This window comes from Rhodotorula paludigena (assembly GCF_050403205.1).
Source record: "Rhodotorula paludigena JCM10292 DNA, Rt_paludigena_JCM10292v1_ctg34, whole genome shotgun sequence".
Lineage (NCBI taxonomy): Eukaryota > Fungi > Basidiomycota > Microbotryomycetes > Sporidiobolales > Sporidiobolaceae > Rhodotorula > Rhodotorula paludigena.
In genome coordinates this window covers 42,641-58,095 of record NW_027481424.1, presented here as the reverse complement: position 1 = coordinate 58,095, position 15,455 = coordinate 42,641, and the positions used below count along the sequence as shown (strand labels likewise).

Sequence of the window (15,455 nt, the reverse complement as noted above, 5' to 3'; positions counted from 1 at the left end):
CCCGCCCGCTTCTGCTTCTACAGCTCGTTGACCGTCCTTGTGAGTTCCAAATCAGAACGCCCCCGCTCATGTTGGTGTCAATATGTGTAGACAACCCTCGCCTCCTGCATCCTTTTGGTCTTTTACTCGTCCAGTTATCAGGCTTTGGGCTCTTGAGTCAGCAAGAAACTGCGATCACTAAACCGAGTCGACCGGCGAGGTTTTCATGCGGCAGCTTGTAGTCGACGTGGTCTCCAACCGGATCTGCACACGTCTGTTTACAGTGAGACAAACCGAATGGTTCGGGTCCTACTGCTCCTCCTCCTTCCTGATCAGTCGCGTAAAACGGCGACAAGGACATCAATCGCTTACGAAGAGCGCTGGACCGTTGGACCTTCTCAAGCTTGGTGGACAAGAAATTGCAGCTCAACACCCCTACTAGCTGAGACGTCACTGCTCCTGCCGACACTCCCGCTCGGCGGGTCCGCAAACCCGGAAAAATGCGGGCGGCAGCCTACTTGGGCATCGGCTGCTCCTGCCCGACAACACGGGTCCACAGTAGGTCCTTGTTCTCAATCTCCTGCCTCTTCGCGACGAGCTCGTCGACATCCTGGGGTACATGCAAAGAATCTGTGAGCAGCTCAGCACTTACATCGAACGGAAAGGCGGCTCACCCAGGTCGCCGAGACGTAGCGGCCGCGAAGGAAGTCGGCAGCCGGCTGGGTGGCGAGCCCTGACGGCATGGGCGGTGAATCACCGTCAGCAGTCAGAGCAACAGCTGCGTAGGCAGGACAAGCGGAGATGGCGCACAAAGGGCGAAGCCGGCCGCGAGTTCGGCAGCGTCGGACAGAATGAAATGGTATTCTTGCGGAATGCTTGCCTTGGCAAAGTCGGTTGGGATGGCTCCCCTTCCAGAAACCCGGCGAGTCAGTCAGGCCTGGGCGTTGAAGAGCAGGAAAGCGTCGCACGGGTGGAAGGCGACGCAGCGGATCCCGTCGCCCTTGGTCTCGAAATGGCAGAATTCGGTGAAGCGGCACACGGCGCTCTTGCTCCTACAAGGCGTGAAAAGCATGCATCAGCTCAACAGGGAATTGCGTCTCCCCAGAGACGCTGTGCGCACGTCTGGTAGTCCGACAGGCCGAACGACGTTGACGTCGCACTGATGCTGCTCGTATTCAAGATCGCAAGCTCGAGGTCCTTGTTGACCAGGTCGAGCTGCTGCACCTGGCGCAAGTAGGCGCGCGTGACAAGGTACGTGCCAAAGTAGTTGACCTCGTGCGTGCGCTTCCAGGCGGAAGGGGTGGAGTCGCGAATGGATGCGGGCGCACTCGCGGTGCCGGCATTGTTGATCAGGACTGTTGGTGTTAGTTCGAAATGGATGCATCAGTTGAGTGACAGAATTGATGGGACAGGCTGGGAAAGTGCGCGCATGCGGTAGGAGGAGGATAGGCTCACCGTGAACCTCACCCGCCTCCTCGAAGAGCTTCTCGACGTCTTCCTCCTTAGTCACATCGGCAGCAATGGCGACGACCTCGAGTTTCTCGAAGTCAGTCTCGAGCTGAGCCTTGAGCGACTCCAGCTCGTCCTGCTTGCGGGCCGTGAGGACAACCTTGGCTGCGCCAGCCTGGGCGAACACGCGCGGGTAGGCCGCGCCGATACCGTGACCTGCACCGGTGATGAGAACGGAGAGACCCTTGGCAGCGCCGGCAAGGGCGTGCGAGGGCGAGATGGCATCGTAGATGTCGTTGCGAGCGGTCTCGACAAGAGGAGCGGCAAAGCCAGGCCAGGACGGGTCCATCGTAGCGAGAAGCGTCGCGCGCGGGTTGCAAAAAAAGCAGACTACAAGAGAGAAGCGACGTCCAGCACTTGAGACGCCTTCATTGCGGCGAGTCAGGCTGAGGTAAGTTCAGCAGGCCAAGCATTCCTTCGCAGCATTTCATGTCCGTACGGCCACTGCCGAAAGCGCGTGTAAGCGCCTGAGAGCCCGGCGAGCGGCTGTGCCGGCACTTGTATTCGTACTCGTACCTCCGCAGCGCGACAACGAGTCAGAGGTCATGCTGCGGACCGACGAGCAGACGTCCACGAGAGCTTTTCTGCGCGTCAGCACGTCGAGCGGTGCATACAGCCCTGGCAGCTAGCGCGAAGGACTGTGAAAGCATTCAATTCGCCGCGACGGGGCGGGCGGCGGCTCATCGGCGGCGCAACGCACTCCACAGCCGTGCCGACACCCAGGCGTCGAGTAAGAGAAAGATTTGCCCCTTTGGGCTTTATCACACTCGCCGACAAGCGGCGAGGCCCCTGTAGCGACTTGCTGAACCTCGACGCGAAGATGAGGCCACCACGGAGTCATGACGCGCGCAAGGGAGCAGAACAAGCGCCGTGCAGGTTCCAAGGCACTCTATGCACGCCACGAGCACTCCACTTGTCCCTAGCTCGATCGAGAGTGTGCGTACCGCTTCGAGAGGGACGCTCGCGGTGGCAGGCGCGCGGAAGAGGGAGCTTCGCTCGCCAACGGCCCACTCGTTCGGAGGAGGAGAAGCGCGAGCGGCGGGAGACATGGTTCTCGTGCATGCTACAGCAAGCAGTGGCTGCAGGCGAAGTAGTGCGAGGCCGTGAGAGAGCGGCAAAGGTGCGCGGCGAGGTCGCGGTGCGCCGACTTGGCGAAAGCGACGCTCCGCCTGCGCCCCCCGCCTGCGCGACCCGACCGCATTCCCGCTCTCACACCGCTCCAGGGGCCTCAAGACCGAGCTCACGAGAGAGCCAGAGGCGCAAAACCCCTTTGTCTGCCCACCATGGGCCCACCGTCGACCAGCTCGAGCGGCCGTCCCTCGTCAAAGGCCGTCCAGGCCGGCACCTTTGGCCCCGGCACGCCGCTCGAGGGACAGAGCTTCGAAGCCATCGCAGACAAGCTCAAGGACCCGCAGCTCGGTACGCTACCCTCTACCGAGCCAAAGGAGCGCGACGAGCACCGGCAACTGACTGCATCTCGCGCGACCCCTCCCTCTCGCGCAGACTTGAAGGCAAAGACCAACCTGGCGACCGAGCTGCGCGATGCTATCGACGTTTACCCGAAGGACCTCGACCTTGCCCGCCTCTTCGAGGTCCTCCTCCCCTGCTTCACCGACATCCTCCGCTCCGGAAAGCCCTCGTTTGTTTCGACCTCGAGCGAGCACGTGAGTGTGGCTTCCTGGGCCCTTCTACGAGCTCGAGCTGATTCGTTCGTTCCTCAGAAACTCCGCAACCTCCTCATCCAGATCTTCCACCGCCTCCCGCATGTCGAGCAGCTCCGGCCGCACTGCCCCGCCCTCATGACCCTCCTCCTCCAGCTCCTCCGCTCCGAGTCCGAGGACAACGCCGTACTCTGCATGAAGGTCATCATCGACCTGCATCGCACCTACTCGCGCCCGCCGCCCCCGCCCGCCGGGCAGTCCGCCGCCGATGCCGCACCCGACCCGACTGTCGCGCAGCTTGAAGCGAGCGTCGACGGGTTCCTCGAGATCGTCGAGGACCTGTTCAAGAACATGGGCAGCGTCGTCGAGGAGACGTTCCGCGAGTCGCAGCGCCAGACGCGCTCGCAAGGCGCCGCAGCGGCTGCCGCAGCGGCCGCGAGCGATGCCCAGTCGCCCTCGTCCGGCGGCGTCCCGAGTATCGAGGGGGGCGAGGGCGCAGGAGGACAGACGGTCTTTGCACCGGCGATGCGCAGTTTCAAGCTCCTCCAGGACAGCCCGGCCTCGATCGTCTTCATCTTCCAGACGTACCGCAACCTCGTCTCCAAGGCGATCAACATCTTTGTCCCGCTCGTCTTTGACGTGCGTATCTCTGCTTGCCCCAGCATATCTCGGTGAGCTGACGGATTGTCCACGTTCGCAGTTCATCCAGCTGCAGGCGGAACCGCAGCGGCGCAAGCACGAGTCGATGGAGCCGGGCAAGTCGTGGGTCGGCATCTGCCCCGAGATCCCGAAGGACAAGCGCGCAGCGTTCCAGGACATGGTCATGGCGCAGACCAAGGTGCGACCTGCTCGTGTGCGCTTCTGAGAGGCGTAGCTTACCATCAAACCGCTCGCACAGACGATGTCCTTCCTCGCCTACATTCACCGTGTCTCGAACACGGCCTTGTCGTCCTACCTGAACGTCCTTCCCGAGATCGCTGTTCGCTTGATGAAGGACTGCCCGTCCGAGGCTGTTGCTATGAAGCGGGTGCGAACGCTCCTCGAGCATCTCGCCTTACTCTTGCTCACGCCGTTTCTCCGCAGGACCTCATCATCGCGACACGGCACATCCTCCAAAGCGACCTTCGCACCGCCTTCCTCTCCCAGATCGACACCCTCCTCGACGAGCACGTCCTGACGGGTAACTCTGTCACCGGGCACGAGAACCTTCGCCCGCTCGCCTTCTCGATGCTTGCCGACCTGATCCACCACTGCCGCGCCGACCTGACGCTTCCGCAGCTGTCGCGCGTCGTGCACACCTACTGCGCCAACGTGCACGACCCGACGCTCGCGTCGGCGATTCAGACCATGTGCTCCAAGCTGCTCCTGAACCTGATCGACCCGATCGCGAGCAAGGAGCCGCACGAGGCGATCCAGATCCTCCAGCGCGTCCTCCTCGCCTTCGTCGGCCGCATGGAGGCCATGGCCGAGGTGCGCGACGAGTGGCCAAAGTGGTCCAAGGCGCGCGAGCCGCTCGCGACGACGCTCGAGAAGTGCCGCGAGCGCGTCAAGGAGCGCCGCGAGTGGGAGAAGCGCAGGGACGAGAAGGGCAAGGGCAAGGCCGTCGAGGGCGATGGCGACGATGCCGAAATGGCCCCGCCGGCCGACGAGGCGGACAAGAAGGAGGCCGAGAGCAAGAAGGGCAAGGCGAAGGGCAAGGGCAAGGCGAAGGACCAGGACGAGGGCGCCGGCGAGGACGCCGGCGACAAGATGGACGTCGAGGGCGAGACGAAGGACGGCGAGGCAGACGGCGAGGGCGACGAGAAACCTGAGGGCGATGCGAAGAAGAGCAGCGACGACGATGAGCCGGCCGAGCTTGCGCTGGACGACGTCGACGTCGAGCGCGCAAAGCCCATCAAGAAGGCCGTCGTCATGGTCGACCCGGGGCCCGATCCGGTCAAGGACGCGCGCTTCCTCTTCCGCAACCTCCTCTTCGGCTTCAAGACGCTGGGCCTCGCCCTAAACCGCATGGGCGGGCAAGGGCCCGACGCAGAGCTCATGTGCCGCTTCTTCGACGCCGCCGTCAAGTGCATGGTCCTGTTCGACCCGGCGCGCGACCAGGGCCGCGAGCAGAAGGAGGTCATGGAGGTCCTTACGTCGACGCTCGTCCAGACCGAGCTCGTCATCTTCCAGGAGGTCGTCGAGAACCGCATGAGCTTCTTCTTCGACGAGCTCATCCGGGTGCGTCGAGCTCATTCACCTAATTTTCATGCGTCGATCTGACTCCTTTCACGACACCCAGAACCACGAGCTTCTCGTCATTCCGCAGTCACTCCTGTCGAACGAGAACGTCTCGCAGCATTTCGTCGCCATCCTCTTCCGCTTCCTCTCGGCGCGTCTGCCCGACCTCGGCAACAACAACAAGGAGAACACGAGCGTGATGCTCCGCCTGTACAAGATGTCGTTCATGGCCGTCACGATCTTCCCCGAGAAGAACGAGCCCGTCCTCCTCCCGCACCTCTCGAACCTCATCATGAACTCGCTCAAACTCGCGAGCCAGGCGGCCGAGCCCAACTCGTACTACCTCCTCCTGCGCGCCCTTTTCCGTTCAATCGGCGGTGGTCGTTTCGAGATCCTCTACAACGAGGTTCTTCCGCTCCTCCAGACGCTGCTCGAGCAGCTCAATGCGCTCCTCAAGTCCGCCGACAAGTCGCGCAAGGACCTCTTCGCCGAGCTCATCCTCACCGTCCCCGTCCGCCTCTCGGTCCTCCTGCCCTACCTCTCGTACCTCATGCGCCCGCTCGTCCACGCGCTCCAGGCCGGCTCCGAGCTCGTCAGCCAGGGTCTCCGGACCCTCGAGCTTTGCGTCGACAACCTGACGCAGGAGTTCCTCAACCCGCTCTTCGCGCCCGTCATCGACGAGGTCATGGTCGGCCTGTGGAAGCTCCTGCGCCCGCTGCCGTTCAACCACCAGCACGCGCACACGACCATGCGCATCCTCGGCAAGATCGGCGGCCGCAACCGCAAGGGTTTCGACCCGCCCAAGCTGGAGTGGAAGCCCGTGGGCCCCGAGGCGCTCCTCAACGTCAAGTTTGAGGGCAAGGACGCCACGATTCGCATCGCGCCCGTCATCGACGTCGCGCTCAAGATCATTCGCCGAGGCGACGTTCACTACCGTCGCGTCGCCTACCAGTTCCTGAAGTACGCCGTTGCGGTCTTTGTCCGCCAGGTATGTCCTCCCCGCTTTTGATGCGCGAGAGGTCTGCTGACGGAAGTGCTTGCACAGGGCCTGCCCGCTGGCGAACCCGAGGAGGCCTTCGGCAACGTGCTCAAGGGCTTATTCGACGCGACCCGCGTCGAGGAGTTTGCCGACGAGGCGAACAAATACATCCTCGACCTCGCGCGGCTCATCTTCTCGCTCGAACTCGGCAAGGAGCTTCCGGACAACCCCGTCCAGGCCAAGCAGACGATCCCGCTCTCGTCTGCCTTTGTCGACGCCGTCATCGAGAACCTCTGCACGATTGAGACGCCCGACCTCTCGAAGGCGGCAGCGCAGACGAAGAGCATCGTCGAGGTTCTCCTGCCGTGCCGCAACCTCGAGGCGAACCCCCGCCTCGATGCCGCGACCTCGCTCTCGCACCAGATGGGCTCGCGCCTCGCGTCGCACTGCTACGACCCGTCGTGGCAGCGCAAGACGGGCGCAGCCAAGGGCATGTCGATCCTCATCTCGGAGGTCGGCCTCGAGACCAAGTGGGTCATCGAGCACGAGATTGAGTTCACCCGCGCGCTCCTCTTCGCTCTCAAGGACATGCCCGGCGAGTCGCCAAGCAACGCCGACATGGTCGTCGAGACGCTCCTGCACCTCGTGCGCGTGTGCAGCAAGCCGTCGAACCCGGAGGAGAAGGCCGCCTCGCGCACGACGCTCAACTACCTCGTCGGTCTCCTGCTCGTCGAGGTCAGCAGCCAGGTCGCGCCCGTTCGCGATGCCGTCAAGCGGGCGCTCAAGATCGTCTCCGAGGAGGAGGGCAAGTCTCTTACCGAGATGCTCACGCCGGTCAAGGACCGCCTCCTCGGGCCCATCTTTACCAAGCCGCTCCGCGCGCTGGGCTTCACGATGCAGATCGGCCACATCGACGCCGTCACGTACTGCATCACGCTCGACCCGCCTCTGATCGAGGTCGACGACCAGCTCGTGCGCCTCCTGCACGAGGCGCTCGGCATCGCCGACGCCGAGGATGCCGCCCTCCTCGGCGGCAAGGTCACGTCGAAGACGATGGCGCCGCTCACGCAGCTGCGCGTTGTCTGCGTCCAGCTCCTCTCGGCCGCGCTCGCCAACCCACAGCTCAACACGCCCGCTTACAACCAGACTCGCATTCGCGCTCTCTCGGTCTACTTCAAGCTCCTCTACTCGAAGGCGCCCGAGGTCGTCGACGCGGCGTACCAGAGCCTCAAGCAGGTCATGCTCGCGCAGGGCAAGCTCCCGAAGGATCTCCTGCAGACCGGTCTCAAGCCCGTCCTGATGAACCTGGCCGACCACAAGAAGCTTTCAGTCGCGAGCCTGCATGTGCGTCCCCGCCTTGATCAACCCGGCGCGTGTCCCTGCTGACTTCCACACCATCACACTGCAGGGCCTCGCCCGCCTGCTCGAGCTCCTGACGAACTACTTCAAGGTTGAGATCGGACAAAAGCTGGTCGACCACTTCCGCAGCCTCGCCGTCCCCGCCGACATCCTCCGCGCGACGGCCAAGCAGCCGTCCGAGGACGGCGAGCTCGAAGTCATGGCGGCAATCATCAACATCTTCCACCTGCTCCCGCACCCCGCGGCCGGGCAATACCTCGAGGATGTCGTTGACATGGTCGTCCAGGTGGAGCGCCTGCTCAAGAAGCTCAAGTCCAGCATCTTCACGCCGCCGCTCGCCAAGTTCCTCGCCCTGCATCCGGAACAAACGACGCTCTTCTTCTTCGGACGCCTCAGCGAGGAGCGATACGTGCCGACCTTCCGCGCCGTTCTCGCGTCCGAGCACGCGCAGCCGATCCGCGACTGGATCTCGGAGCACGCCGGCGAGCTCTTCCCGCCGTGCTTCGACAAGGACGGCGAACTTGGCCAGCATGCGGCGCTCGTCGTGCGCGAGCTCATCAACGTCGACCCGAAGTGGGTCATCCGCTGCGAGCAGGTCCTCCCGCTCCTCATCACGCGCTGGGTGTCCGACATCCGCCGCGCACGCCTGCGCCGCCAGGGCATCCCGCATGTACAGCAGCTCAAGGAGGACGCCGTCGTCGTCGACATCTTCGTCGCGTACCTCGAGCAGGCCGAGCACATCGACCTTCTCTTCCACCTCGTCGAGGCGTATACGTACCTCACGTCGGCCGACCACACGGCGCTGTCGCGCTTCCTCAACCGGCACGTCGCGCTGAGTGACAGCGTCTCGTTCCGCCGCCAGATCCTCGACCGGTTCCTCGACATCTACGAGAACCCGGGCGTGACGAACGCGCACAAGTCGGCCGCATTGCGCCTCCTTGTCAACCCGGTCCTGCTCGTAGCGTACTCGCGCGGCGACCGCGAGGAGAACCTCATCGACGCGGAGTGGGTCACCAAGGTGCACAACAAGGTGTGGCACCCGCTTGCGCAGCCGCCGTCCGACCTGGGCACTCTCGACGACGAGGAGCTCCGCGTCGAGCTCTGCCACATGACGACGCTCCTGATCCGGTCGGCACCGGCGCTTCTCGACGCAGTCAAGAAGGACGTGATCAAGTTCGGCTGGATGAGCATCCGTTTCGAGGACATCACGGTCACGCAGACGGCCTACATCCTCATTTCGACCTTCCTCGCCGAGTACGAGTCGCCGGCCAAGATCGTTGGGCAGATCTACGTCGCCCTCCTCCGCGCCCACCAGCCCGAGGCGCGTGCGCTCGTGCGCGAGGCGCTCGACATTCTCGCGCCCGCCCTCCCGCAGCGCATGCCGGGCGGTGCTCCTTCGGCGCCAGGCCAGATTCCGGGCTGGGCGTACTTCACTCGCAAGACGCTCATCGAGGAGGGCTCGACCATGTCGCTCCTCGTCAATATCTACCAGCTCGTCGTCCGCCACCCGGATCTCTTCTACGTCGCGCGCGACCAGTTCTTCCCGCTCATGGTCGCCTCGCTCGGCAAGCTCACGCTCAACACGACGGTGACGCCCGACACGCGCCTGCTCACGCTCGACGTGATCGAGGTCATCCTCAAGTGGGAGAAGAAGCGCATCGAGCTCGCGAAGCAGGACGACGAGGGCAACGCCAAGATGGACGTCGATGATGGCGCGACCGCAGCAGGCGACGTCGATGGTACGGCCGAACGGTCGCCGAAGCGCGCCAAGACGGAGCGTGGCGCATCGACGGCGCTCTCGACTGGCAGCGGAAGCGTTGCTTCGGGCGCCAACTACGTCCCGCCGCCATCGCTTCGCGATCAGGTCGTCAATAACCTTCTCCGGTTCATCTCGAACTCGCAGGAGCCCGTACAGCGCAACAACCTGGTCTACCGCGCCCTCGCCCTCCTGCGCGAGCTCGTTGGCCCGGGTGTGTGGGGCGAGAGCAACGTCAAGCTCACGTTCTTCCAGCGCACGTTCGCCAGCGACGTCACCGATGAGACGCTCAGCCAGCTGTGCAACGCGGCCGAGGTCCTCAACGTCGTCAGTTCGTACAAGCCCGCCGAGTGGCATGTCCAGAACGTCGCCGTCCTGCACAGCATCGTGGAGAAGGGCTTCACGAGCGGCGAAATGCGCCTCACCTCGAGCTTGCGCCCTGTCGTCGAGCGCCTGTTCGACCATCTCCCGCGCGGCGTGACGAGCGAGTCGACGGACGTCCCGCCGGCGGCCAAGGCCTTCGTCGAGTGGGCGCGCTCGACTGTCGAGGAGGGCCTGCGCAGCATGACGAACCTGCCTGCGGTCATCCTCATCCTCCAGTCGTGGAGCAAGGTCGAGCCCGAGCGCATCGACGCCTTTGTGCCGGCCCTGATCCGAGTCTTCACGCGATACCTCAAGGAGCACACGGCGTCACCGACTGCGGTCCCCTCGGTCGACCCGAGCCTGCGCCTGCTCGTCTCGAGCCTTGACGTCCTCCGCCAGCGCGTGTCGCATCTCGGCGAGCAGCGCAGGTGGTTCCTCAGTGGAATCGTTCAGCTCGTCGAGAAGTCGTCGAACACGGACGTGTGCCGCTTCCTCCTCCAGATGGTCCGCAAATGGGTCTTCGAGAAGGACGAGCCGTACCCGACGATGAAGGAGAAGGCGGGCATCCTCGGCAAGATGATCTCGTTCGAGGGGCGCCACAGCGAGGCGCTGCAGAAGGACTTCCTCAACCTCATCCTCGACATCTACACGGATTCCGCCCTCGCGCGCAGCGAGCTTACCTTCCGCCTCGAGCCGGCATTCCTCATGGGCTGCAAGGTGCGCGATCCGGTCATCCGCAGCAAGTTCCTCGCCACGTTCGACAAGAGCCTCGCGACCGGTCTTTTCAGCCGGCTGCACTACATCATCGGCGTGCAGAGCTGGGAGACGCTCAGCGAGACGTACTGGATCCACCAGGCGCTCGACCTCCTGCTCGGCGCGGTCGACACCAAGGACCCGCTCTTCGTCCCCGGCACCGAGGTCAACACCAAGACGGCGCCGGCCGAGTTCGTTAAGCAGCTCACATCGTACACGACGGGCGAGCTCCTTGCGACGACGCGCAAGCTCCTGTACGCCGACCCAGGCGCGACGCACCAGACGTGGATCTCGACCTTCACGGCGGGCTGGGCGTGCCTTACGCGCACCGAGCATCGCCACCTGACCGAGTTCATGGTCGGCTTGCTCGTGAAGGAGTACCACCTCCGCAGCGTCGATCGCCGCCCGAACGTGATCCAAACGCTCCTCCAGTCCGCTTTTGCCTGTTCGCCGACGCTCGTCCTCCCACCGCATGTCGTTCGCTACGACGCCAGGACGTTCAACGCGTGGTACACCGGCATCGAGCTCCTCCAGGAGACGCTCGAGAACCCGCGCGAGTCGGAGACGGTTCGCGAGACGGCCATGGACGCGCTCACCGAGCTCTACGCCGAGTTGAGCGAAGACGACCTCCTCTACGGTCTCTGGCGTCGCCGTGCTGCGTACAACGAGACGAATGCGGCTCTCAGGTGCGCTTCTCTCGGGGCCCTTTCGCTCGCTCCCGATGACTGACCCGCCCGTGCATCTGTGCAGCTGGGAGCAGATCGGCCAGTGGGGGCAGGCGCAGGTTCTCCACGAGTCGGCGCAGATCACGGCTCGCAGCGGTGTCATGCCGTTCACGGAGAGCGAGCTGGCCCTCTGGGAAGACCACTGGATCATCACCGCGCAGAAGCTCCAGCAGGTGCGCTCCGTCCCCTTTTTCAGCGTTCACGTTCTCGACTAACTCGAAGCTCCCTCTCGCAGTGGGACGTACTGTCCGAGTACGCCAATCACGCCTTCTCAGTCCCCGTCGATGCGCCGCGACTGACCTGTGCCTTCCTCTTGCAGCATGGCGAAGAACGAGGGCAACAAGGAGCTCCTTCTGGAGTGCGCCTGGCGCCTCGCCGACTGGAATCAGGAGCGCCCGATGATCGAGGACGCCCTGCAGTCGATGAGTCCGGTCGCGACGCCGCGCCGTCGCGTGTTCGAGACGTACCTCGCCCTCCTCGCAGCCTATTCGGCCAAGTCGGCCGACGAGGCGACCAACGCCAAGAAGCTCTTCGCCAAGCTGTGCGACGAAGGCGTCCAGCTGTCGCTCCGCAAGTGGTATTACCTGCCCGAGACGGTCACGCAGGCGCACTACCCGCTTCTCCAGACGTTCCAGCAGTTCGTCGAGCTGCAGGAGACGCAGCAGATCTTCTCGAGCCTCGCCGGCACCAACGCCAACAACCTCGACACTCGGTCCGCCGAGCTCAAGGCCATCGTCGGCACCTGGCGCGACCGCCTGCCCAACCTGTGGGACGACATCAACGTGTGGAGCGATCTCGTCGCGTGGCGCCAGCACGTCTTCTCGGCAATCAACAAGGCGTACCTCCCGCTTGTCCCGCCTCCGAATGCGCCGGGTGGTCCCCAGAACGCCAGCTCGTTCGCCTATCGCGGCTTCCACGAGACGGCGTGGATCATCAACCGCTTCGCGCACGTCGCGCGCAAGCACCACCTCAACGAGGTCTGCATCACGTCGCTCACCAAGATCTACACGCTGCCCAACATCGAGATCCAGGAGGCGTTCCTCAAGCTGCGCGAGCAGGCCAAGGCGCACTACCACAACTCTGCCGAGCTCGCGTCGGGCCTCGAGGTCATCAATAACACCAACCTCATGTACTTCAACGGCCCGCAGAAGGCCGAGTTCTTCACGCTCAAGGGCATGTTCCTCGCCAAGCTGCACCTGCACGACGAGGCCAACCAGACGTTCAACCTCGCCGTCTCGATGGACATGAGCTTCCCGAAGGCGTGGGCCGAGTGGGGCGAGTACCACGACCGCATGTTCAAGGAGAACCCGACCGACCTCAACATCGCCGCCAACGCCGTCAGCTGCTACCTTCAGGCGGCCGGTTTGTACAAGAACGCCAAGGTCCGCAAGCTCCTCGTGCGCATCCTCTGGCTCCTCAGTCTCGACGACGCTGCCGGCACCATCTCCAAGGCCTTCGACAACTACAAGGGCGAGATCCCGACTTGGTACTGGATCACGTTCGTGCCGCAGCTCCTTCTCACGCTGTCGCAGCGCGAAGCTCGCTACGTCCGCGTCATCCTCCTCAAGATCGCCAAGACGTACCCGCAGGTGCGCTGTATACGTCCGCACCGCATACGCACTCCCGCTGACCCGACTGGGATCACCCGCAGGCGCTCTTCTTCCAGCTTCGCACGACCCGCGACGACCTCTCGATGGCGAAGCGGCAGTGGCAGGCGCAGGAGCACGCCCGCCAGCAGGCCGTCAAGCGCGCAGCCGAGCAGGCGGCCGCCGCCAATGGCGAGGCTGCGCCTGCCGAGGGTGGCGAGAATGGCGCCGACCCCGCGGCACCCGCGCCTGGTCCACGCCATCCGTGGGACTACATCGAGGAGATTATGGCGGTCCTCAAGACGGCGTTCCCGCTCCTCGCCCTCTCGATGGAGATGATCGTCGACCAGATCTCGAGCCGGTTCAAGCCGACGCCCGACGAGGACATCTACCGCCTCATCAGCGCGCTCCTGACCGACGCGCTCGGCCAGTACGTGCAGCGCGCACAGAATCCGACCGACGATGGTCTGCTGCCGCAAGCGACAAACACCAACATCGCTCGCTTCGCCGAGAGCCTCCACCCGCCGCCTGTCAAGGTACGCGATCACGCTCATCTGGCCGCAAGGCTCACCGGTACTGATGCTTCGACTCCCTCCTCCGCAGGCCCAGTTCGAGAAGGACTTCCTCACGAGCAAGCCGACGTTGCGCGAGTATGTGCAGCGCCTGCAGGACTGGCGCGATCGGTACGAGTCGATGCTCAACAAGAAGCCGAAGCGCGCGAGCCTCGAGGCGTCGTCGCACTGGCTCGTCGAGTTCCAGTACCAGAAGTTCGACGAGATCGAGGTGCCCGGCCAGTACCTCCAGCACGAAGACAACAACAACAATTTCGTGCGAATCAGCCACTTTGCCAACAAGTACGACGTGAACCGCGGCGGAGGCGTGTACTACCGCCGCCTCACCATCCTCGGCCAGGACGGCAGCGTGCACCAGTTCATGATCCAGATCCCGACGACTCGCACGTCTCGCCGCGAGGAGCGCATCATGCAGCTCTTTCGCATGCTCAACTGGTGCGCATTCTCTGCCTCACCGCAGCGTAGACCTCGCTGACCTCCCTTCTCTTACAGCACGCTCGCGAATCGCAAGGAGTCGCGCAAGCGCAACTTGCAGTTCACGGTTCCGATCGTCGTGCCCTTTTCGCCGAGCGTCCGCATCGTCGAGAACGATGCGTCGATCGTCTCGCTCCAGGAGATCCTCGAGAGTCACTGCGACTCTCTCGGGCTGCGCAAGGAGGACCCGATCCTCGCGGTCACCGAGCGCCTCCGGACGCTTCACCGCCAGGACCCGCCGCTCGACGTGCGCCATTCTCATCTGCTCGTGACTCGAAAGGATCATTGACGTTACGCTGAACGCAGCAAACGGAGATTTGGAGCGCTCGGCAGGAGGTCCTCGAGGAGGTCGCCTGCAAGATGGTACCGGACGACGTGCTCAAGAAGGTGCGTGCCCTCGTTGCCTCGAGCTTCTCCAGAACGTGCTGACCATACCTTCTTGCGCAGTACCTCATCAAGTCGATGGACAGCCCGAACGACCTGTGGCACCTCCGCAAGCACATGACGGCTTCGTACGCCGGCTTTGTCTTCATGACGTACGTCCTCAGCATGGCCGACCGCCGTCCGTCGCGCATCCACATCTCGCGCTCGACCGGAAAGCTCTACACGTCCGACATGGTACCTTGTACGCTGCTGCAGTCTCGATTGTCGTCCGACCGCCTCGCTGACCTTTCCTCACGTTCCCAGCCATCATCCCGGCGCGCCCCGAGCTTACGCACAACGAGCCTGTGCCCTTCCGCTTCACGCCCAACTTCCAGCGCTTCATCGGCCCGCATGGCACCGAGGGCTTGCTCACCAGCTCGCTCACGGCTATCGCGCGCGCATTGACCGAGTCCGAGGTGCGTTTTGCAACAGCCCTATGCGCGTTACGGTGCACAGAACTCACGTCGCCTCGCGCCGCAGTACGACCTCGAGCACCGCGTCTCGATCTTTGTCGCAGAAGAGATCCGCACCTGGTTCGCCATGAGCAAGCAAGAGCCTCGCGGCGGCAGCCTGCGCGACTTTGTCAACAACGCGATCGACTCGGTCACGCGCAAGGCAAGGCTTCTCTCGTGCAAGTACGAGCGCGAGAAGGTGCGTCACCTTCTTCTGAGCCAGCTGTAGCCCGTTCCCGATTCCCGATTCTGACCCTTCTGATTCACCTCTGTAGCCGCCATCGGGCGTCACTCCCGTTTGCCAGAGTCTCCTTGAGCTCATCCTCTCGGCTGCCTCACCGGCAAACCTCGCTGCGTGCGACCCGCAGTTTGTTCCCGCGCTCTAAGCGAGCGCTTCCTTGCCTTCGTTTCTATGTTGTCTAGCGGTCTTCTTGTGATCCCCGCCTTGTCTGGCTGTGAATCGTCGTTATACCCTGTCATAACCCCTCAGACGTACGAGCCGTCACTGCTGGAGGATACCCCCTCGTCTACTCTGCAATCCGCCGCGGCCACCAAAAGGCTGCTTCTCTCTCAACCTTACCCCTCGAGATCAAGAGAGAAGAAGGGTCTGTAGAATGCTGTACACAACGGGAAGCGTCTACCGA

At 63.6% G+C, this 15,455-nt stretch overlaps 2 protein-coding genes across 2 annotated transcripts; one reads left to right on the top strand and one right to left on the bottom strand.

Moving 5' to 3' along the window:
• Positions 1-493: 493 nt before the first annotated feature.
• Positions 494-1,777, bottom strand: JCM10292_007692 (SDR family NAD(P)-dependent oxidoreductase; the record flags this gene model as incomplete). Its single annotated transcript, XM_076650301.1, has 6 exons — positions 494-589; positions 654-712; positions 790-887; positions 948-1,031; positions 1,100-1,334; positions 1,435-1,777. The coding sequence occupies 6 exons, from the start codon at positions 1,775-1,777 to the stop codon at positions 494-496; spliced, it is 915 nt and encodes a 304-aa protein (XP_076504103.1).
• Positions 1,778-2,771: 994 nt separating this feature from the next.
• Positions 2,772-15,197, top strand: TRA1 (histone acetyltransferase TRA1; the record flags this gene model as incomplete). The annotated part of the gene is made up of 20 exons (XM_076650300.1): positions 2,772-2,907; positions 2,992-3,152; positions 3,210-3,788; positions 3,850-3,987; positions 4,048-4,176; positions 4,233-5,369; positions 5,431-6,357; positions 6,415-7,692; positions 7,757-11,265; positions 11,330-11,477; positions 11,540-11,556; positions 11,624-12,893; positions 12,956-13,426; positions 13,494-13,897; positions 13,955-14,183; positions 14,243-14,323; positions 14,384-14,561; positions 14,624-14,775; positions 14,840-15,010; positions 15,087-15,197. The coding sequence occupies 20 exons, from the start codon at positions 2,772-2,774 to the stop codon at positions 15,195-15,197; spliced, it is 11,226 nt and encodes a 3,741-aa protein (XP_076504102.1).
• Between the last annotated feature and the right edge of the window lie 258 nt (positions 15,198-15,455).